This window comes from Sorex araneus, chromosome 3 (genome assembly GCF_027595985.1).
Source record: "Sorex araneus isolate mSorAra2 chromosome 3, mSorAra2.pri, whole genome shotgun sequence".
Lineage (NCBI taxonomy): Eukaryota > Metazoa > Chordata > Mammalia > Eulipotyphla > Soricidae > Sorex > Sorex araneus.
Genome location: NC_073304.1, coordinates 78,405,318 through 78,429,016, shown reverse-complemented (window position 1 = coordinate 78,429,016; position 23,699 = coordinate 78,405,318). Strand labels below are relative to the sequence as shown.

Here is a 23,699-nt window from a genome sequence, read left to right as displayed (position 1 = left end):
TCCTTCCTTCCTTCCTTCCTCCCTCCCTCCCTCCCTCCCTCCCTCCCACCTTCCTTCCTTCCTACTTTTATAATGAGATATATAATTTTTATAATGGAGGAGAAGGGGTGCTGGAGAGGTAGTACAGCTGGTAAGGCCTTTGCCTTGCTTGAGCCCAACCCTGCTTTGATCCAACATCCCAGATGGTCCCCCAAGGTGGGGAGGGAGAGAGGGAGAGGGCAAGGGGGGGGAGAGAGAGAGAGAGAGAGAAGAGAGAGAACTGGATTAAAATTTTAACCAAATTTTAGAACCCAGAAGAAATTTAGAGATTTAATGCCAATCTCTCAAATTACAGATGAGAAAACTCGGAGGTCCATGTGTTTACTCATTCAACAAACATTTATTGTGTGCCTAAATGCTCAATGCTGTAAATAGAACAATGAACAAGACATGGTCCAATGAGGCAAAGCGACCTGCCCACAGTCACAAAGCAAGTTAGCAGCTAACCAGGGGCTCTCTGCACTAAACCCCATATCAACAATGGTACAATTTTCTGCATTTGTAAGCACACTAAGCATTTCATGAAGGTTCTATGCAAAGATTCTTTTATACAAATGATGCAATAATATTCTGTAATATAAGGATATATATATACCTACACATAAATATTTAGACAGTATTAGAATCTATATACTGTTTCTTAATTAGAAAACAAAATGGTAATTCCTTGGAAGTGTTTTCCACTTTCCTGCTTACACCAAGTATAAATTTTGACAAGACAAATTTTGAATTTTATCAGTATTTCTGGTCATACAACTGTGACCCACCTTTGTCTCTTGAAATCTAGCTTCCATTCAACTGTTATAATATTTAGTTATTCTCAATAAATGGCTTTAGAAAAAAAAAAACTAGTTCTACTAATAACCAGTCTACCTAGCTTAAATCATTCATTACTTCACCAACTGGATATGAAATACAAATAGTTAATAAAATTTTCTGCATATGAACTTTTAAAAGCAAATGTATATAGCTCATTATAAAATGAACAATTTCAAAATAAGCAAGCACCTATTACAGAAGGAAGTTAGGAATCAGTCCCCGTTTTTCTGATACCTGGGGGGACACATCAAGTGGTACTCGGGGGCTATTCACAGCTGTGTTTGCTGATGTCAGGGACTGAACTGGGGCCGGCCAAATGCAACATGCATCTTAACCCCTGTACTCTCTGATCTAATCCTTATTTTTGGCTGATTTGAAAACCTTAAGAAAGCAGTACAGTAATTCTTTCACTAGTAATACTGTAACTTCAGAATTCATCTCTAGCTAAAACAATTCAAGAGATATAAAAAAAATTTTTTAGAACTTACTGAAATAAAAGCTTTGAGGTAATCCTGAGTGGAAAGTACTTATTTATAGTCCAGCAATTCAAAAATCAATAATAGGAGATGAGGGCACTTATGAGTTATCTGTGCTAGGGCTGAGGAGTGCACATGCATTGCATGCAGAAGGCCTGGGTTTGATCCCTGACACTGCATGGTCCCCTGAGCACATGTTGGAGTGGCAGCTCAGGATCTCTGGGTGAGGCTCAAACACAAAAATAGAAAATAAGTCAAATTTTACAAATAAAAAATAAATAAAAGCTCCCTGTGCTGTATTACCAATATCCTTGTATGGAAGTCTAGGATTAATCTTCTATACTTAGGCTCTAGAAAACTCTCCCATTGTTGCACTTCTCTCCACTGGCCATTGCTATTCTCTGCACTTCCTCCCTGTATTAAGCTATCAAAGACTGGCAGAGTAGCACTCACTTGAAGAATAGTACAGAGCTGATACTTAACAATGAAATCCCACACAGAAACCAGAACCTTAAAAGGGTCATTTCTATCTTTATACTCATAGTTAACTGTAATCATAAAAAGTTTAAACTACCTCAGGAATATTGTCATTGTCGCTCAAGTAACGGGTCATGTTAAATGGCAGGGAAGGGCTGATGATTTTGAAAGATCTAGATATACGAAAACCACGGTGCATGCTGCTCTGAAAATATCAACCAATTCTCTTTAATCAGGAAAGGTAAAATTCAAGACTCAGAGTTTAAAAAACAGAAAACTGTCAAATAAAAAACACAAAAAAGACAAGATAGTTTTATCTCTGTGTTAAGACTTATTTTAATATACATAACGTATAGTACTTCATATAATTTATTAATGTCATTTTCTGTAGGACACTGTAATTAATTCAGTGACAACAATATTGACCTCATACAGACAAAGGACCAAAGGACGAGAGCTGGATTTTCTTGTGTACCAAGTATAAAACATGTGCTAACGAGTTATCACACACAACAGTTACAAGAGATCAACTTTCAGGATGACTCAAGTTTACAGTAGTTGCTTTACACGATTTTCCTCGACTTGAATGCCATCCAGTGTTGCCTTGTTTGTGCAAATGCCAGCTCCAGACCACCTGACTACCTCCTTTTACCAGCTCCACTTTTGCCAGTTTTACTGCTGCCACTGCTAGATTTGCCAGATGACTTTGAAGAGAAGAGTCTTGTCATGAACTCAGAAACATCAGGCAATTCATGGTTGGAATTCAGCATGTTCATTGACTGTTCCATTTCCTGTAGGAAGACAAGGTACAGAGGTATGAAAAATACTGGGATCCTTCAAGTGTGGGAAGAGGGGCACACTCAGCTGTAGTCAGGGCTTACTCCAGCTCTGTGTTCAAGGATCGCTCCTGGCAGGGCTTAGGGGACCATACAAGACATCAGATATCAAACCCAGGTCAGTCATGTGCATGGCAAGTGCCCTACACACCGTGCTTTTTTTCCCCCAAAACATTCCCCCAACCTTCTCCCTTCCCTCTGTTTTTGTGATGACAAGGACTGACCAGCACACACTAGATTACTGTGTTTGCATTAAGCTGTAGTGTTTGCTAAGGATTGCACATCAGGTTACGGTGCTGACACACTTGGCTGTGGTATGGCCAGATGTGACTTGCAGAGCTGGAACAGCAGAGTTGTTGGTACAGGTAATGGCACCAGGAATCAAACTCAAAGTTTCCATTTGCAAGGTAGATACTCTAAGCCACCAAACTGTCACCTGGGCTCTTCAGTCAAGTCTGTTAACAGCTAAAACTTCTATTAAGAAAGGGGATCATGGGGCTGGAGTGATAGCACAGAGAGTAGGGCGTTTGCCTTGCACACGACTGACCCAGGTTTGATTCCCAGCATCCCAGCACCCCTGAGCACGGGCTGGAGTAATTCCTGAATATATGAGCCAGGAGTAACCCCTGTGCATCACCAGGTGTGACCCAAAAACAAAAACAAAAAAAGGGATCACAGTGTGCTTTGACATCTATCACTACGTAACTTGGTTGAATAAGAGATAATATAGTGGCTCAGGCATCTGCCTTACACAGTTATGCCTGATTCAGTCTTTTGCACAAATGGTCCCAGATCAGTGCCCAGAGAGACCCCCTAATCACAAAGCTAAGTGTAGCCCAAGAACCACCAGTGCTGTGGTCCAAAACACCTGCCTGGGGGGAAAAATTCCTTATTTTAAATCAATCTGAAAGTTATACTACTTTGGAGGAACTTCTGTAAAAAATGAAATGCTTATTATCTCTTTGTTATCAGGCAGAGCCAATGTTTACAGGACATCTAGATAAATTTGGTTTGGGAATTAGGAAAATGCTGAAACATGCAAGTGATCAGTCACAATGAATAGAACAGGCATGAGAATATCTCAGAAATCCACAGGGGCCGGAATGAGTAGGGCATTTCCCTTGCACATGGATGACCTGGGTTTGATCCCCCGCATCCTCTACGGTCCCCCGAGCCCACCAGGAATAATTCCTGAATACAAAGTCAGTAGTAACCCAGCGGTACAGCCCCGAAACAAACAAACAAATCCATAATCATCTTACCCGTCTCATATCAGGATCACTTGTGTTGACTACTTTGGGCAGAAGCACAAATATCAATAATGGAAGGACCATCATCATAACCTGTGAAGGTATAAAAATTGAGAAAAGATTTCTCCCATTTGTAACAGAATCTGCACTTAACAACAAATAATGAAATTAGAAATTCAAATAATGTACACAGAATGAAAGTAAGATAGTAATAACCACCTCAACTCTTCTACACTAGACCTGCTGATAGCAAAGTACTCCTCAATCCCTACTGTAGAGATTAAACCTCTTATCTCTCTATGCTTGGATTTATCGCTTCTTTCATGTTTGTGACACCTAAAATTTTGTGGGCTTAGCAATTTTAAAGAACATAAAATACTTTGTAAACTACATCTCACTTTTTGAGAGAATAGAGGGATAAAGAAGGGAACCTCTCAAGCAGTGCTCAAGGGCCCCTAGGATTACTCCCAGTGAGCGATACTCCACCTGACAGTGGTGCCGGCAGACAGTTCAATTAAACAGGCATGGCAACGAAGTGATACACAGAAGGAGAGGAACTGGGAGATACCAGGCTAACTCTGTAGTGCTCGGCGACTCCCAGGGCCACACCCAGTCACGCAGGGTGGAGTTGGGGTACAAAGCCGTACCAGGCACACACTCTAACCATCTGACCTGTCTCCCTTGTCCCAGGTTGATTTTCATTTTTTTTTTTGCTTTTTGGGTCACACCCAGCAATGCTCAGGGGTTACTCCTGGCTCTGCACTCAGGAATTGCTCCTGGCAGTGCTCGGGGGACCATATGGGATGCCGGGGATCGAACCCGGGTCGGCCGCATGCAAGGCAAACGCTCTACCCATTGTGCTATCACTCTGGCCCCCCAGGTTGATTTTCAAATCTGCAGTCTGGCATTGAGATTGTGATCCTCGTGCCAACTGAACTGCTCCTTCCAGATGACTCTGTGGTTCTTGGAGAAAACACTGGATTGTCCCTTTCATCGATGCCTATCTTTTGCAGTTTCTATCATATACCAGATTTTTAAAATGGCCCAAAAGGTTCTAATGCTAGATATGTGTCCATGCAATTTTAGAAAAAAAACAAGGAAGATACTTCTCAATAATCTTTCTACTCTCAATGCTGATTTCTCCCATTTGTTCCACCCTCCTTTCTTATCCATTCTACCAGACTCTAGGTACTAATCTGTCTCTTGAAAGGAGGTATACAGTCCCTAATATTTCCGTTTATCTCTAATAGATATCAGGAAGGACAGAATCAAAACAGACAATTCTAAAGTAATTCAACTTTCAAAATAGCAAATATAGAGGTCAATAAAGAACTTCTTTGGGGGAGGAGGGGTGCTGGGGATTGAACCCAGAATACTCCATGTAAGTGTTCTACCACTGAGTTCAATGCTCAGGTGTGGAAATGAAATGATGCACAGGCATATATCTCTGGGAAGTTTTATCATTGGTGGACATCGTAACATTATAGTTTGATGTTGGTAACATGGCAGTTATGATAATATCAAGTACTTAAATTACCATAGTATAACTTCTTTGATCACTACTTAGGCTAAAACAGGAGAAAAGAAAACCTCACTCATTCAGTCAACAGGGACTGGCTAACAAACAATGGCATGTGCCAGAGCGATAGTCCAGAAGGTAGGGCATTTACCTTGCGCAAGGCCTACCCCAGTTCGATCCCCCCAGCATCCCATATGGTCCCCTAAGCACTGCCAGGAGTAATTCCTGAGTGCAGAGCTAGGAGTAACCCCTGAGCATCGCTGGGTATGACCCAAAAAGAAAAACAAAAAAAATAACAATGGCACATCTATCAATGGACTAGTACAAGGAAAGGGAGAGCACAATGTGCAACTTACCATAATCTCTTCCATTTGAACTTTAAAATGTTCAATTATAATTATTCAAGCACTGTTTCACATAGTAGTGGCAAATTATGAGGCAATTCTCACTTTATTCTTTTCATCATATATTTTAAGCAACTATTCAATTTTTCTAAAATTCAGTAACTATTGACAAGTATTCTTTAATCCAACAACCAGACCTCTAGAAGTTTTTAAATACTTGGAGGAACATGTAGAGATTAATAAATAAGCTTTACACAAATTGATACATACCATTGGGTTCATAAGAAAGTCTGTCCAGCCCCAGGATTCCCTTTTAATAAAATAAGAAGGTGGGCCTGAAGACTTCATTTGGAGAGGATAGGGCAGTCTGACCACTTCTGATGTTTTGATGTAATTCACATATCTTGCTCTGATAAAGCAACATTAAAGGATCATCAGTAATTCTATTTTTAAAATTATTACTCAGAAGACCTTCCTATAACATATTAGTAATGCCTTATAATTACAATTAGCTTCTTCCAAAATGCTTTGGTATTTAAATTTTTGACCTATAAAATCTGATCAAAACTGTTTTATCAATATTTGGTTAACAAATGTAAACAAGGCACACTAGACTTGGAACCAAGAAACCCACTTCTTAGTTGTAATTGTTATTACCTAGACACTGTGGGTTAGACAAAATCTTATTTGCTGCTGTTTGATTTGTTTTTTGGCCACACCAAGCAGTGCTCAGGGCTTTTTCCTGGCTCTGTGATCCAAGATCACTCGTCGTGATAGAACCAGGAACAGAACCTAGGTTCATCATGTGCAGACAAACTCTTTACCAAGTATACTATCCAATCAAATTCTTAATTGCTTATAGCCTCTCTGGTCATAGAAAAAGCTTTTTAAGGGCTGGAGAGATAGTACAGGGGTTAAGGCACATGCTTTGCATTTAGACAAACCCAATTTGCTTCCTGGCACCATACAGTCCCCCAATATCTGGCTCTAACCCCTAAGCTCAGACCCATAGCCCCCAAAGTCTCTCCCCCTTTAAACACACACACACACACACACACACACACAAAACCATAAAGTTTTTTTAAAAATCCAAGGGCCAGAGAGACAGCTCCATAGACTGAGCATACGCTCTGCATGGTAGAGACAGAGGTTCCACCCCCAGCACCACATGCTCCCCAAGCATAACCAGGTGTAGTCCAAAACAATCATTTCTGCCCTAAGGCTTTTCGGTTACATTTAATAATTACAACTGCAATAGTGTTGTATTTGTAAACTATTACCAAAAAAATACAAATTGAAATGCTGGTATCTGATTGTATGAGATATATCTAATTGTGTAAATTGAGTAGATTGATACTGGTTACATTTTAGGATGATGCACCCAATTTTAAATGTTTTCCAAGGAAAATTTATTAGAAACACCTGAAATGGGGTCAAAGGTAACACTGTTTCAATAGATGCCATTAATTTCTATCACAACCTCTCACCCATGTTCATAACATATTCCATATCGACTTTTTGGAAACTCCCATCTCCTCATTTCTCTATCATTTCCTTCTGAAAGTTCTATCAGACATATGTAAGATGCTTCCTTCTCTATTTTTTTCTTTTTTGAGTTTTTTTCTTCTTGGACCACACCCTGCAAATGCTCAAAGGTTACTCCTGGCTCTATGCTCAGGGGACCATATGGAACACTGGGGATAGAATCCGGATCAGTCACAAGCAAGGCAAGCAACCACCCACTGTTAATATCACTCACGCCACAAGGCATTGCCTTCTTTACATCTTGTTCCAGTCTCACTTTCAGTGTCTATCCCTTAACTGGGTAGACTTTGGGTAATTTCTTTCTTTCCTATTTGTTTTCGTTTGGAACCACACCCTGGTGATGCTCAGGAGCTATTTTCAGCTCTCTGTGTGTGTGAGGCGGGGAGAGGGTCACTCTTGAAGGTGCTTGTGGGACCAAGTGGTGGTGGGGAACAGTTTCCCACGTGCAAAGACTGTGTTCAGCTGTTCGAACAATCTCTCTGTCCTCTGAGTAGTATTCGTTAACCATCCTTTTTTTTTTTTTTTTTTGGCTTTTTGGGTCATACCTGGAGATGCACAGAGGTTATTCCTGGCTCTGCACTCAGGAATTACTCCTGGTGGTACTCAGGGAACAATATGGTTTGCTGGGTATCAAACCCGGGTCACCTGCGTGCAAGGCAAAAGCCCTACCCGCTGTGCTGTCACTCCAGCCCCCTTGTTAAGCATCTTTTAATGCAAACTGTTCAGTTGCTTTGAGTACACGTACATTGAGTATTCTGATGCTATATATATTGTGGAAGTTTCTTTGATTTTCCAAACAATGATCAATTTTGCAATTTTGGTACTATCTTTATTTGTTTGGGGGCCACACCCAGTTGTGCTTAGGGCTTACCCTTGGCTCTACATTCAGAAGTCACTTGTGGAGGTGTTCAGGGGACCATATGAAATATTGAGAATCAAACCCGGGTCACATGCTTTATCTCTCACCAATCCATACTATGTCTATACATATACAGACATATACGTGTGTGTGTTTGTGTGTATACATACATATATGGGTTGGAGAGGGTATAGGGTTAAGGTGCATGCATCGTATGCAGCTAACCATAGTACTATCCCTAGCAACACATGGTCCCCCAAACATCATTGGATGCAGCCCCAAAGGCCCCTGAGCTGTGCAACTTGACCAAGGTAATCTCCAGAGCTAGAGCAGCACCATATCCTTGGACACCTGCATTCAACTGTCAGCCTTGTAGGCGGAGGACTGCCAGGAAGAACCCTGAGACTCACTCCACAAAACAGGAAAAATTATAGGAGCCACAGAGAAAGCTCAGAGGACTGAATGACATGGCTTTTGTCAGAGCCCTGAGTTCAACTACCAGGACCTAACACAGCTCTCCCAGAGCACTGCCAGGTATGGCCCTGACAGATCCCAGGGGCACTAAACTGTAGAGCTGCACAGTCAGTCCAACTATTGCTAAGAGTGGTCCCAGGGCTCCTCTGTATTGTAGGGGAGTCCCGTCCCCTCAACCCCAGACAATTATAAGCATATTTGCAAGATATTACCCTCAGTATAAACTTCACTATTGCTCTCAGTAAACAACAGCCAAGAAAGCAAAGATTCAAATTTGGGCAAAGTAGGGGACCAGAGAGCGCACAGTGGGCTAAGCACTTACCTTATATGTGGCAGACCCAGGTTCAATTCCTGGCATCCTTTATGGTCCCCTGTACACCACCAGGAGTGATTCCTGAGTGCAGAGCCAGGAGTAGCCCCTGAGATTGCTAGGTATGGCCCCAAAACAAAAAAGGGGAACAGGGACTAGAGATATAATACATCAGAGGGCAATTTCCTTGCACACAGCCAACCCAGGTTCAATCCCCAGCACCTCCCAAGATCAAGACCCACCAGGAGGAGTGATCCCAGAACACAGAGCCAGGAGTTATCCCTGTGTACTGCTGAATGTGCACCCCTTAAGTAGGGAATAATTTGTTTCTAAATAACATATTTAGCATAATCATAATATTGGTTTAATAATATCAAGAATGTGGGGCTGGAGTGATAGCACAGTGGGTAGGGCGTTTGCCTTGCACACGGCCAACCTGGGTTCGATTCCCAGCATTCCATATGTTCCCCCGAGCACTGCCAGGAGTAATTCCTGAGTGTAAAGCCAGGAGTAACCCCTGTGCATTTGCCAGATGTGACCCAAAAAGCAAAAGAAAAAAAAAAAGAAAAAAAATTAAAATAATAAAATCAAGAATTTAGATTACCACAAAATTATTGTCTTTGTTCGCCATGTGTGCTAAAATAAAGGGGGGAAAACCCTACCTGTCCATCAAAAAAACCTGGTTATATAAACAATGGCAAATCTGTCAATGGGCTAAATAAAGGTAAGATAGATCTATGTGTGACTGTATTTGAAATATAACACACATACACATACGTGTTATATTTAGGAAATTTCAATGGTTAAATAAAGCAAAAGGGGCTGGAGTGATAGCACAGCAGGTAGGGCATTTGCCTTGCATGCGGCCAACTGAGGTTCAAATCCCAGCATCCCATATAGTCCCCTGAGCACCGCCAAGAGTAATTCCTGAACACAGAGCCAAGAGTAACCCCTGTGCATCGCCGGGTGTGACCCAACAGGGAAAAGAAAAAGCAAAAAGGGAAAATTTATTACAACCAAAACTTCATACTACATCAGTTCGACTTAAAGTCTATCTACAGGGGCTGGACCAACAGTACAGCGGGTAGGGCATTTGCCTTGCACGCAGTCAACCTGGGTTCAATTCACAGCATCCCATATGGTCCCCCGAGCACCGCCAAGAATAATTCCTGAGTGCAGAGCCAGGAGTAACCCTTGTGTATCACTGTGACCCAAAAATCGGGGGAAAAAAGTCTACCTACAAATCAACTTATGTATGAAACACATAACAAAATAGTAAAACACAGGTCTCTTAACCCCTAATTATTTTTTTCCTTTTCATGATTACTGCTTTAGGACTGTAACATAAATTTGGTGATAGCTCAAAGACATATTACTACCTAAAATTGTTTCATATTTGCCAACTGTGCTGAAGTTAGAAAAATAATTAAATTTCATCATATATTTACTGGTCAGATTAAGCCAAAGAGAATGCTACTGGCATGGAACTAACTAACTCAATGCAAATAGTGGTTATAGCAGAAGGCTGAATCAGAGTACCACGAACATCTATATAATTGATTCCAACTTTAGTTGCATTTGTGATATTCTGTATTTCAGTCTTAAGTAGTCCAACATTTTTTCAGTTCAACTTGAAAACATATGTTCATCTACTTAATAATTCTAAGATTTTTTTTCCTAGTTAACTTCTGTGCTTTTTTATTTTATTATCATGAGCCTTACTTTGAGATACTCTACAATATAATCTATCATTTTCCCAAGAAATATTCAATTTTCATTGTATGCTAAACACTTTAGAAAGAAAAAACACACAGAAATTTCTAGATTGACGTACAAATAGACATCAAGAGGCATAACTGAAATATCCCAGTGCAGGGCTGGAGAAATTGCACATTGGGCTGAGCACACGCTTTGCATGTAGGAGGTCTGAGTATGATACCAGCAACCATGGTTACCTGGGTAGAGCAGGGCCAATTTCTAAGGACTGCTGGGTATGGCCCCAAACCCAAAAATAAATAAATAAAATATTCCATTAGAAACAGGTGAGAAAGATAATTCTAAATTAGAAAAGTTAAAATATTTCCAACTAATGATAACTTTCGGACTCCACGCCTGGCTGTCTTTACTCGGGGCGCCCCATAGGGGGGCAAATAAGAGGACACCCGGCCCCAAGGGACCCAGCCCGAAGTCAACCTCCACAACCCAACCACCACACGCTCGGGCCGAGCTTCGAGTATGAGTGAACATATTGCTAAACATAAGACACTCCCTACTCATTTTCCATAATTACCACACCATATAGGATTGGAGGCAAGATGGCACCGCCTGAACCCCTCATGCTCTCCCGAACCCAGCTCACCATCTCTCCTTAGTCAACATGCGGCTCAGCATGCCAGGCATGGAACTCTATGCGTGATCCCTGCTGGAACTCTACGCCTGATTCCTGATGGACATCGCCGGCTGTTTTGCAAGATTCAGACAGAATGGCGACAGCGGGGCACAGAGAAACCACGGCTGCTGCCTGCCCTAGCCGGGCTGTGAGTCGCAGCGGCAGTGCACACAGTGGATCATCCTGTCAGCCAACCACTGGGCGACCTGGGACTCGGTGCAGGTGTTTGACATGACACAGACCCTCTGCAATACGGTCTTGCTCTGCCAGGTGCTCAACAACCTTCGGGCGCACTCCATCAACCTCAGGGAGATCAACCTGAGGCTACAGATGTCCCAGGTGCTGCCCAGAGACGCAGGCAGGTGCATGTTTGTCAGTGTGCAGATTGTTACAACATGCCAGTCGACCAAAAGCTTACATTCGATCATTACAACATGCCAGTCGACCAAAAGCTTACATTCGGTAGGCTGGGAACACCTGTAAAGGCGATTTGAAGCCGTCCCAAAAGCCTTCATCCCTCTCGGAGAGCCTGGCAAGCTACCAAGAGTATCCCGCCCTCACATCAGAGCCTGGCAAGCTACTTGTGGCGTACTCGATATGCCAAAAACAGTAACAGTGACGATCGTCATTCCCCTGATCCTGAAAGATCCCCCAATATGCTATCGGGCTACACTAACAAGCGACAGGGACAAATAGAAACGTTACTGGCACCCACTTGAGCAAATCAATGAACAACATGATGACAGTGATACAGTGATATAGAATGATAAATTTCAGTATTTTTTGTTTCATAATAAATACTCTTACCTCTTTCTTTTGTTTTTTTGGCTTTTTGGGTCATACCTGGCGATGCTCAGGGATGACTCCTGGCTCTGCACTCAGGAATCACTCCTGGCGGTGCTCGGGGAACCATATGGTATGCTGGGAATCGAACCTGGTTGGCCACGTGCAAGGCAAACACCCTACCCCCTGTACTATCGCTCCAGCCCCTCTTACCTCTTTCTTAAACTGTCATATTAGGAACTTCAAAATAAAATGTAAGCCATCACAGGAGGAAGCGCAACTTACAGTATTAGCAATGCTAGATTAAAACAAGATTAAAGAGGCTTTGAATAGTTTAAGGACTAGCTTTAGTTTAAATAAGAAACTTTCAACCTTAACTATAAATTCTGACAGAAATCTAAAATCTACAATGAAATATACATAATATATAAATATACATGAACTACACATAACCATATATAGATATACAACTATACAATATATAGTTCAGTAACCTAGACTTTCGTAAAAATCAAATCTGGTATCCTCACCTCATTTTTCCTTTTGAAGTAATATCTACTCGAACAGGATCAAACTTGTATGCTGGAGAAATAACTTCTACTACATAAGATCCAGAAGGTATATCATGAACTACAAAACTCCCATCTGTCCTGGAAAAATAAAAATATTTTTTATTTCTGATTAACAGTTTATTCTTATGTTTTAAATCACATTAACTCATGATTTAAGCCATATCCCCCACTCTGCCCTACCACACTGAGAAGTTAGGCCACACCGAGTGATGCTCAGGTGCTGTTCCTGGCTTTGTTCTGAGAAGTGCTCCTGGAGAGTGCTCAGGAGATCATGTGGTATGGAGGATTCGAACCAGGGCCATGGCTATTGCAGCTGCATCCAAAGCAAATGCCTTACTTCCTGTACTGTCTTTTCAGCTCGCATCAAACAATTTTTTTTAGAGAAGCAATTTTTTGGGGGGAGTGGAAGGCTGAGCCATACCCAACAGTGCTTAGGGCTTTCTTCTGCTCCATGCTTATGATCACTTCTGGTAGTGCTTGGGGAATCATATGCTATGCCAGGAATCAAACCCAGGTTGACCACAGGCAAGGTAAGCATCTTAGCCACTTTACCATCTTCCCAGCCCAAAGAAATTCAGATGTGAGGGGAGAAAGAGAGAAAGAGAAATTAAGTGTTTAAGAGAGAACACGGACTTCTCCAGAGGGAAAAAGCCTTGCTTTCCAATTTCTTAATTTAAAATGGCTTTTTAAAAATTTATTTTAAATTTTCATCTTGCTGTTTGTCATTATTTTTTTAAACAAGAAGGTAGGTATTCTTTGTTCCACAAATAGTTCCCATCTACTTAGGTTACTTTTGATAGCACTGTAGCACTGTAATCCCGTTGTTCACTGATTTACTCGAGTGGGCACCAGTAACATCTCCATTGTGAGACTTGCTATTACTGTTTTTGGCATATCGAATACGCCACGGGGAGCTTGCCAGGCTCTGCTGTGGGGGCGGGATACTCTAGGTTGCTTGCCGGGCTCTCCAAGGAACAGAGGAATCGAACCCGGCTCGGTCGAGTGCAAGGCAAACTGCCCTAGCGCTGTGCTATAGCTCCAGGTAGATACAGTTGAAGCAGTTAAATCCCATCAAGTACTGGTGATTTGGGGCTGGAGAGATACCCAGTGGTATTTCTGAGATACCACTTTTGTCTTGCACGTGGCCAACCCAGGTCAATCTCTGGCACCCATATGGTCCCTGAGCCTGACCAGGAGTGATCCCTGAGTTCTGCCAGGTGAGACCCAAAAACAAAACAAACAAGGTGATAATGTCATGTCCACAGATCAAAATAACACTTCTTAAATCATTATTAGGCTCTTTCATAGTTAAAGGAATAATTAATACTATAATAACTGCAGTATTCACAAAAATGTAAATATTCTTTGCTACTTCAACAGAATTGATATGTAAAAAAAATTAACTTGTTATTTCTAGGCTGGAAGACTTCCAAATGTGTTACAGACCAAATTTCCACCCTTCTCCCTGCAGACTGGAGGGAGGGGAAGACAATGAGTTTGTTTAGCATATTAGCTTACTTGGTAAATTCTCCCCCTGGCTTTCTCTCTAAGAGACCAACTCTAGTTGGCTGTGTACGGAGGCAGAGCTTCTTATAAGGCAGTCTTCTCTATAAGGCAGTCCCTTCTTCCATTATAAGGTCCAATAACCTTTATTACAATAGTTTTATCTAATTATAATAACAAGATGTAATAGTCTTACTTGGTTATAATTGAAGTTATAAGCTTGAGGGTATAAACTGTATCTCTACAGCATGACTATATTATTTAATCTTTTATTAACTTTACTTCAATTATTCTGAATATAGCTTCCATTTTTTTTCTTTGGCAGTCATATGGGGGGGGCAGTTGGGTGACACCCGGCAGTTCTCAAGACTAACTCCTGGTCGGGGCTGGAGCGATAGCACAGTGGGTAGGGCTTTTGCCTTGCACGTGGCCGACCGGGTTCGATTCCCAGCATCCCATATGGTCCCCTAAGCACCACCAGGGGCAATTCCGGAGTGCATAGCCAGGAATAACCCCTGTGAATCGCTGGGTGTGACCCAAAAAGAAAAAAAAAAAAAAAGACTAACTCCTGGCTCTGGGCTCTGAGATCACTCCCTCCCAGCAGGCTCAGGGAACCAAATAGGGTGCCAAAGACCAGACTCAGGTTGACTGTGTGCAAGACAAGTGTCTTACCCGCTGTCTGATCTCTCTAAGGTCCTGCATTTTCTTCCTTAACAGAGGCCATTCCTGGTGATGCTCAGCTTGGTACTCAGTTTAAGCGTTGTTTTTGTGTTTTTTTTTTTTTTTTTTTTTGCGGGGGAGGAATATAAGCAGCTTTAGGAACTGAACCCAGAACAATGTACATTTGTCTTGGTTCATTTCAATATGTATTATATATACATATAAAACATACCATATATGTATATAAATAATAACTATGCAGTGCTCTAACCCTAACAAATCTATAATCTAACAAATCTTATAATAATTTCTGGATGTTAATAATCTGGGTGTTTTTCTATTATAATAATTCTGGGTGTTTTTTTAGCCACTCTAAGTGAAGAAGAAAAACATCTACATAAACCCTCCGAGAGACTTTGTTAAATAAATTTTTTGTTTTGTTTTGGGGCCAACCCAGTAATGCTCAGGGGTTACTCCTGGCTCTGCACTCAAGAATTACTCCTGGGGGTGTTCAGGACACCATATATATGTCAGGAATAAAACCAAGATCCACTGTGTGCAAACAAACACTCTACCTGCTGTACTACTCTCCGTCCCCCTGGTTAATTAAATTATGAATTACATAAAGAGTGAAAAGAACACGTAGTAATAGGTAGTCTCAGTTGAAATTCTAAGTTCAAGCCACTTTCAATAAATATAAGTTAAAACTGCATGCTAGTTATGCAATAGGAGGAATGCAAATTGAATGCTCTACCACTGAGCCACATTCAGTCCCCTTCATACTAATTCTTATAAATTTTTCTACATATAAATGGAAAAACATTAAATGGTATCAGAAGCTGCTATTAAAAGTCAAAAGAAGTTAACTAAGACTATGTATTTTACTATTAAAAACAGGTAATATGATTCCAAAAAGACACAAAAGAGGTAATAAGATGTTAAAACTCTACTTTCTATGTTCCAGTCCCAACAAATGCTTTTTAAAAAGAATTTTACGTCATAGAAAAGAGAGGCTAGTGGTTAATTAAAATGTCAAAAATTAGGGTACAGGACCAGTACAACGCGCAATGCATTTGTTTTGAAATTGGGCAACCTGGGTTCAATTCTGAGCACCAAGTATGGTACCCCAAGCTCCACCAGTGATCTCTGAGCACAGAAACAGAGTAAATCCAGAGCAACTCTGGGAGTGTCCCTTGCCCCCCGAACAAAACAGGTAATAATCAGGGTACAACCTAAAAGAATATCCCTAAGTTGGGGGCCAGACAGGCTCTGAAGAGATAGTATAGCAGGTAAGACAATTGCCTTGCACATAGCTGCCCCGGTTTGATTCCTGACACCACATATGGTCCCCAGAGAACCTTCAGGAGTGATGATCCCTGAGCATAGAGCCAGGAGTAAGCCCTGAGTACAACCAAATATAGACCCAAAAACAAAACAAACAAAAAATAGTAAAAGCTTAAGGAACTTGCCCTGCATGTGGCGGCCTCAGCTGGATCTAAGCATCACATCAACATTGTAGTGACCCCACTACGATGTTGTAGGGTACCAAAAAATACCCTAAGTCAATGACAGTTGGAAGGATCATTCGGGATGAGAGATGTGTGCTGGATCAAAAGTGATAACCTCTCAGTATCTATATTGCAAAATAATGCCCAAAAGTAGAGAGAATATGGGTAAACTGTCTGCCATAGGAGCAGGGGGAGGGTCAGGATGGGGGGGTGGAATACTGGGGACACTGGTAGTGGAAAATGTGCACTGGTGGAGGGATGGGTGTTTGATCATAGTATGACTGAAACTTAAACATGAAAGCTTTGTAACTGTATCTCACGGTGATTCAATTTTTTAAAAAATACCCTAAAATCAGATTTTAATTATTATACCAGTAATGGGCATTTGCTGCGGTTAAAATTCTCATTTGGGGCCAGAGATAATAAAGCAGGTAATTGATTCCATGCAGGAGACCCAGGTTCTAGCCCCAGTGCCCCACATGGTTCTCTGAGCACCACCAGGAGTGATCTGAGTGCAGAGGCAGGAGTGCGCCCTGAGCATAGCAGGATATAGCCCCCAATAAGAAAACTAAAAACAAACTAATTTTAAAGGCACCTGGAAGATACAGATATTTACAAGTCAGATTTAGAATTAAATATCCACATTTCACCTATCTATTTTTTAAGACACCACTTGCTGGAGTACAGATCCACCAGCCACTTCTAAACATTTCTGAATCACAGTTTCACTTTCCAAACAGCGTATCCGACACATAATTCAGTATATATTTAATGTACAACCCCCTCCTACGAGGGTTGGAGCAATAGCACAACGGGTAGGGCTTTTGCCTTGCATGTGGCCGACCCGGGTTCGATTCCCAACATCCCATATGGTCCCCTGAGCACCGCCAGGGGTAATTCCTGAGTGCAGAGCCAGGAGTAACCCCTGTGCATTGCAGGTGTGACCTAAAAAGAAAAAAAAAATCGCTACGATGTTTAAAACATCAGGCCTGTTCCTAGATTTCTGAAAAAGCAGGGTGCTGCAAAATTAGAGTGCTAATTAATTTACCACATCTCTGAACATGGGCTAACATTCCATTTCTACTTAATTGCTAGAAAAGACAAAAGCAGTACGCATTGGGAAGGAAGTCTAGTCTCATATAAATGCCAAGTGTGATAGTGCAAATCCCTGGATGAACTCAAGTGAAAAAAAGAACAACCCCACCTCCAGCTAAAAAAGAAAAAAAAGTGCTTTGATTAGGGACTTGAGGGCCCATTAATTTTAGAAGCAGCAACATTAGCCTCCAGGTCTCTGTCATCACAAGCGGCCCTTGGGGCTTTGAGAATTCCCACTTGCTTAGCATCTTTCTACGGCAACCTCAAGCTACGCAGAGATGGATAGGAACGCTCAGGCGGCCAGATTCCAGGGAGACTGGAGGAGAGGCGAAGGAGAGAATCCGGTGAGAGAAAAACAAGGGGTTCACCTGTCCCCTCCGGGACCCAAGAGTGCTCTTTTCCGGTAAAAATGGAATGCAAGAGGGGCCGGAGCGATAGACAGTACAGCGGGTAGGGCACTCCCCTTGCACACGCCCCGACCCGGGCTCGATCCTCAGCATCCCGTAAGGTCCCCCGGGTACCACCAGAGTGATCCCTGAGCACCAAGAGAAAGCCCGCCAGGTGTGACCCCTCCCCCCCAAAAAAAAAAGAGGAAAAAAGGAACGGTAGATCACTGACCCCACGACCGTGGGCCGTATAGCTGCACTTGCCATCCGCATTTCGCTGGACCACCCAGGGGAAAGCTTGCCCCGGCTTCCCGACCCAGGCCGCTAGCGTGCCCACCCCGGCACCCTGGCACAACCCTGGCACGGCGACGTCGTCGGGTCTTGACACGCCTCTCCCCTAGCAAGCATGTCCCCCCCGCTTCCATCCCGACAGTTTTCCCGCTGCCTTCAGGATGCTCACTTAAGGAAGCCGACGTGTTCCTCGCCGTCCACCAGCACTCGGGCCGCCGAGATCCAGTCCTGGGGCTTCACCCCGGGAACAACAGCACGCCCTTCGATCTTGAAACGATCCCCCAGGCTGGCCGCACCCCCTCCCAACCCGTCCGCAGTAGCCCCGGGCGCCTCCGAGGTGTGGGCGTCCCCTGAGAGCAGCAGCAGGAGAACAGCCAAAAAGCCCCACCGAGCGGCCGCCATGACAGCAGCTCTCAGCGGTCAGGCCGGCAGCCCCGGAAGCCCGCCCCTTCCTCCCAGAGGCCGATGTTCGCCGCCGATGTTCGACGTCATCACTGCGCGCCGGCTTCGGGCGCGAGGTCTGAGTTCAGAATCTGGAGGAATTTGGGCCAATCAACTTTGAAGGGGGCGGGGTAAAAAAAGAGGCGGAAGTTCTGCGGAGCCACGTTTAGGATTGGAAGGCGGTTGTGCTTGTCAAGTGCGGCTGAAGGCGGGCCCGCCCTCAAGCGAAATCAGTGGCTTGTGTATTGCTGTGGCAGCCACCGAGGCTGCGGACCGCTGGAGCATCAAAGGTGGTAAAATGCAGAGGGACGACGATCTGAAGTAATGTCTGCAAATTGAGGCGCTGGCTTCCAGGTCCAGACCAAAGCGCTTAAAAAAAAATAAAAGCAGCGAAAGCTAGAGGTTCCCCAAAATGAGCGAGCTGCAAAGCCCTCCTTGGGTGTGTTGAAAGATTCTGCGTGGAGAGTAGCTGGAAAAACACGTAGACTCTTTGCTAAGGTTTGCCTCAGGAGGGGGAAAGGGAAAGAGTCTGGGAGATGTCGTTTACCCTTCGTCCTGTTTGGGATGCATTACAGTGAGCATAACAACGTGAGGAGCAGAGTGGGATAGAGAAATCTTCCAGTGTTGATCATGGGAGCTAGAGCCAGAATTTCAGCCCGAGTCTGCTCCAGTCCTTATCTTCAGGATAGAAATGGAAGTGACATGATGGCTGCTTGTTACCTGTATTGCAAACCATAACACCCAAAAGGACAGAGAGAATAAGAGGGATTGTACCTGCCACAGAGGCAGGAGGTGGGAAGGGGTGGGGGAGGGATACTGGGAACATTGGGGGTGGAGAATGGGCACTGTTGCAGGATGGGTACTTGAACATTGTGTGACTGAAACTCAGTCATGAAAGCCTGTAAGTTTGTAAATGTATCTGATGATTCATTTAAAAAAAGAAGAGGAAGTGACTTGCCAGTAGCTTTTTTTTTTTTTTAATATTGCCCTCTCTCCTACAGATTGGACTGGAGCGATAGAACAGTGGGTAGGGTGTTTGCCTTGCACGTGGCTGACCCGGGTTTGATTCCTCCCTCCCTCTCCGAGAGCCTGGCAAGCTATTGAGAGTATCCCGCCTGCAGGGCAGAGCTGGCAAGCTACCTGTGGCATTGGATATGCCAAAAACAGTAACAATAACTTTTACAATGGAGATGTTACTGGTGCCCCGCTCGAGCAAATCGATGAACAATGGGATGACAGTGCTATAGTGCTCCTACAGATCATTAAAGATTACTGAGAGAAGTACATGTTTTAGCCGGGCACTTAGGGTTTGCCTCCCGAGGATGAGTAACAACGTTGGGAGGTTAGGGTGAGGTGGAAGATGACAGAGATAAAAGAGTCCAGAACTCTCAGTTCTTTCAGAGATGGATAGGAAAGAGGATCACAGCACTCTGGCCCACTGCACCCTACTCTCCCAGCCCTCAGTAGCTGCTGATGAGGAGTGTTTTCTTATCAGATGTTATTTCTCCATATCTAACTCTGGAAGAACTAGGGCTTGAAAAGGATGATCATGGGTTATGATCATGATTAAGACCAAGAGCCATTAAAGTTACGACAAGCGGTGAAATAAAATTTTATTTTTTGAAATGATTATTTCTAAAATGAGCTGAAATCAAAGTCATTTCATTCCAATGTTTGATTTTTTTTTGTACACATATCTTTAGTTTTCATGTATCTTGGTGCCTTATGTTTAATCACCTTTGGTGTTAATACCCCAGGTAGGAGCTAGAAAGTTCACTTAAGTTATGTAGGACAAAGGGCGGAAGAGGACGTGCAGCACAGTAATTGAACCCTATATCCCTAGTCCTGACTTTTTCTTCCTCTATTTTTTGCCCCTCATTCCAAAGTATTCAATCACTTGAACCCCTCAGATGCCAGGCTTATGCTTCGGTAAACTTTAATTAGAAAAACTTCTGTAATGTTTTAAGGTAGAAATTTTGGTTTCTCTTTCCAAGTAAACTATCAGAGCTACATAGATATCCAACTTTACAGCTGGTAGGGCTGGTTGCCTTGCTGACTGCAGACTCTTTTATCTCAGTCATCTCCCACCCAAGCCTAACTTCCCAAAGTTGTTACTCTTCCTCTAGGAGGCAAACCCTAAGTGCCTGGCTAAAATATGTGCTTCGGGGCTGAAGGGATAGCACAGTGGGTAGGGCGTTTGCCTTGCATGCGGCTGACCCGAGCTTGATTCCCAGCATCCCACATGGTCCCCCGACCACCGCCAGGAGTAATTTCTGAGTACAAAGCCAGGAGTAACGTTACCCCTATGCATCCCCCGGTGTGACCCAAAAAACAAACATGTCCTTCTCTCAGTAATCTTTAGTGATCTGTAGGAGAGGGCAGTGTTGAAGAAAAATTTTTTAAAAAGCTACAGGCAAGTCTGCTTCACTCCCCAGCACCCGATATGGTCCCCAGAGCAGAACCAGGGTAGTCCAATGCCCCCCACTCCAAAGTAAGTTATGTGAGCTAATTCCATAGTTTAGCCTATGGACTCATGCCTTAGAAAAGAAACTATAAGTATAATTAAATGTTCTAGAATTTTTTTTGTCCTGGACTAGCTTTGTTTTCCCAGCAATATCCATTTTCTCCCTTTCTCTCTACATTATGTCTTGCAAGACTGAATCTTGAAGGATTACAAAAACCTGGGTGGTTGTTTTTTTTTTTTAGTTATTTATTTTATACTTTTTTTTTTTGCTTTTTGGGTCATACCCGGCGATGTACAGGGTTTACTCCTGGCTCTGTACTCAGGAATTACCCCTGGCAGTGCTTGGGGGATCATATGGGATACTGGGAACTGAACCCGGGTGGGCCGAGTGCAAGGCAAACGCCCTACCCGAGGTGCTATTGCTCCAGCTCCAAACCTGGGTTCTTTGTCCTCCGGGTGCTTCGAGTTGGACTCAGCTGGTGGAAAATATTTGCTTTGAGATTATCTTACCACCACCATACTTCAAAAAAAAAAATGTAATGAAGGCATAATTTATAATCCTTCAAGTCTTCCATATATTTTCTTTTTCTTGTTTGTTTTCAGGTCATACCCAGCCCTGCTCTGGGGCTCTTCCCAGGTCAGTTCTGGGGGTTGCTCTGGGGACCAAGTGGTTTGGGAATCAGACCCAAGACTCCAACATGCAAAGCATGTGCTTGAGCCTCAGGAGCTCTCTCCCTGGCTTCACCATTGATTTTTCTGCCAAAATACAGATCCATGTAGATTTAAAGCAGACCTATTTATTTTGATTATGGAAAAGAAAGTTTGAGGGAGAAGCGATCCAGACCCTTTGCGTTTCTCTCTTGAAGTTTCACACATGGTCACAAGGGGGTGAACAAGGATTGAGATTGAGACAGACAATGCTCAGAAACCAGTCTTCAGAAATTTTCATTAGTAATTCAGGTTAACTCTGGATTTAAGAAGTGGTATTTATTATCCTGTTTAAAAGGGTGTCTTATATTGCTTGTTTTTTAAATATTTCAAAATTATATCTTATTAAATGCTAAGAATTTAATTTATAAGTTATACAAGCAAAGTTTTGGGGGGAGGAGGCACACCTAGCTCTGTTCAGGGGTACACTCCCAGCAGTGCTTGGTGGGTGAGGGGGACCATAGGTGACACCAGAGATCTAATTTGAGTCGGCCTCGTGCAAGCAAGCACCTAAGCCCCTGTACTACTCTCTTGCTCTCATCTATTTTGATTTTTGTGTATTCACCTAGTTTTGGTTTGGGGGCCACACTCAGGGCATACTTCTGCCTCTGTGCTCAGGTATTGTTCCTAACTGGCTTGAGGGACCACAGGGACGTTGGGAATCAAACCTGAGTCACCCACTTGCCCTGCCCACTGTTCTATCTTTCCAGCCCCTCTATTTTTTTTTTTTTTTTTTGCTTTTGGGTCACACCGGACTATGCTCAGGGGTTACTCCTGGCTTTTGCACTTAGGAATTACTCCTGGCAGTGCTCAAGGGACCATATGGGATGCTGGGAATCGAACCCGGGTCGGCCGCTTGCAAGGCAAACACCCTGCCCGCTGTGCTACCACTCCAGCCCCTCTATTTTTTTTAAATAAAATAAAATAAACTGCTTAAATGATATCATAGGGTTTGCTTTGAACCTGTTTTTGGGTGTGGGCCACACATTATCTGTGCTCAGGGCTTATTCCTGATTCTGTGCTCAGGAGTCATTCCCAGCAGGGCTCAAAATATCATAAATGGTGCTGCAGGATCAATCTCCCAGGTTAGCTGAGTGCAAAGCTAGTGCATTAGCCCTGATAGTAATTCTCTGCCCCCTGAACTTATGTCATAATGCATTGTTACTTCTATTAAAATTTTTTGGATTAAGGCATGACTTTTCTAAAAATTTGAATCAAGCAAAACTCAGCCTCCATTTTTAAATAGAATTCTCATGCTCACTTAAAGCGGCAGCTTTAATGATGGTTTCTGGTCTTTTTTTCCCCCAGTTAATGTCACAGTTCTGCTTGTCCACATTTCTCAGTGTCACAGTGCTTTTCAAACTATTTGCTGCACACTGGCTATGACAGAAGAGGTAACAGGTTGTGACTACAAAACAAAACAAAGAAGGTCATATCTTTAGCTAGTTATCATGTACTTGAGTTTGTGGGTTTGCTTTTTAAAATTAAGTCATAATTGCCGAATGCTTGGGAAACATTAGCTGTGCTAATCGCCAAACACCTTGCTGAGTGCTTTAAGTGATTTCTTTTTCTCTTTGAGTTTTCAAATCACTCACTTTAATTAAACAGCTAATCTTTTTCACTAAGTAAACTGGGGCAAATCCCCTTACGGTTTTTAAAAAAAAGCCTATCCTTTGGTAGGATTCTGGATATGGCTCTCAGAAGTTTCCTGTAGAAGTCCTCTAGAATGGAATATATCTGGCTCGATTTTCAGGAAGAGATCAAGGAACAGCTAACTTGCTCTAATGTCCTACAAGGTAAATTACAATGGAAAGGTTTAATTTTCTTTATTTTACACTAAGTTCTCATTTCTTCCACCAAGTTCTGTGACAAACATAAGTTGAAGTGTGAAGATACACTTAAGAACATATAAGCACAAACAGTTCCCAGTGCCACCAACAGTAAATGAGGG

General features: G+C 42.8%; 1 protein-coding gene across 1 annotated transcript; it reads right to left on the bottom strand.

The window, feature by feature from the left end:
- Nucleotides 1-359: 359 nt before the first annotated feature.
- Nucleotides 360-18,594, bottom strand: EMC7 (ER membrane protein complex subunit 7). Its single transcript, XM_004609538.2, has 5 exons — nucleotides 18,305-18,594; nucleotides 12,651-12,770; nucleotides 6,031-6,169; nucleotides 3,910-3,990; nucleotides 360-2,602 (listed from the first exon to the last, which is right to left on the bottom strand). The coding sequence occupies exons 1-5, from the start codon at nucleotides 18,535-18,537 to the stop codon at nucleotides 2,450-2,452; spliced, it is 726 nt and encodes a 241-aa protein (XP_004609595.1). The 5' UTR covers nucleotides 18,538-18,594; the 3' UTR covers nucleotides 360-2,449.
- Nucleotides 18,595-23,699: the final 5,105 nt, after the last annotated feature.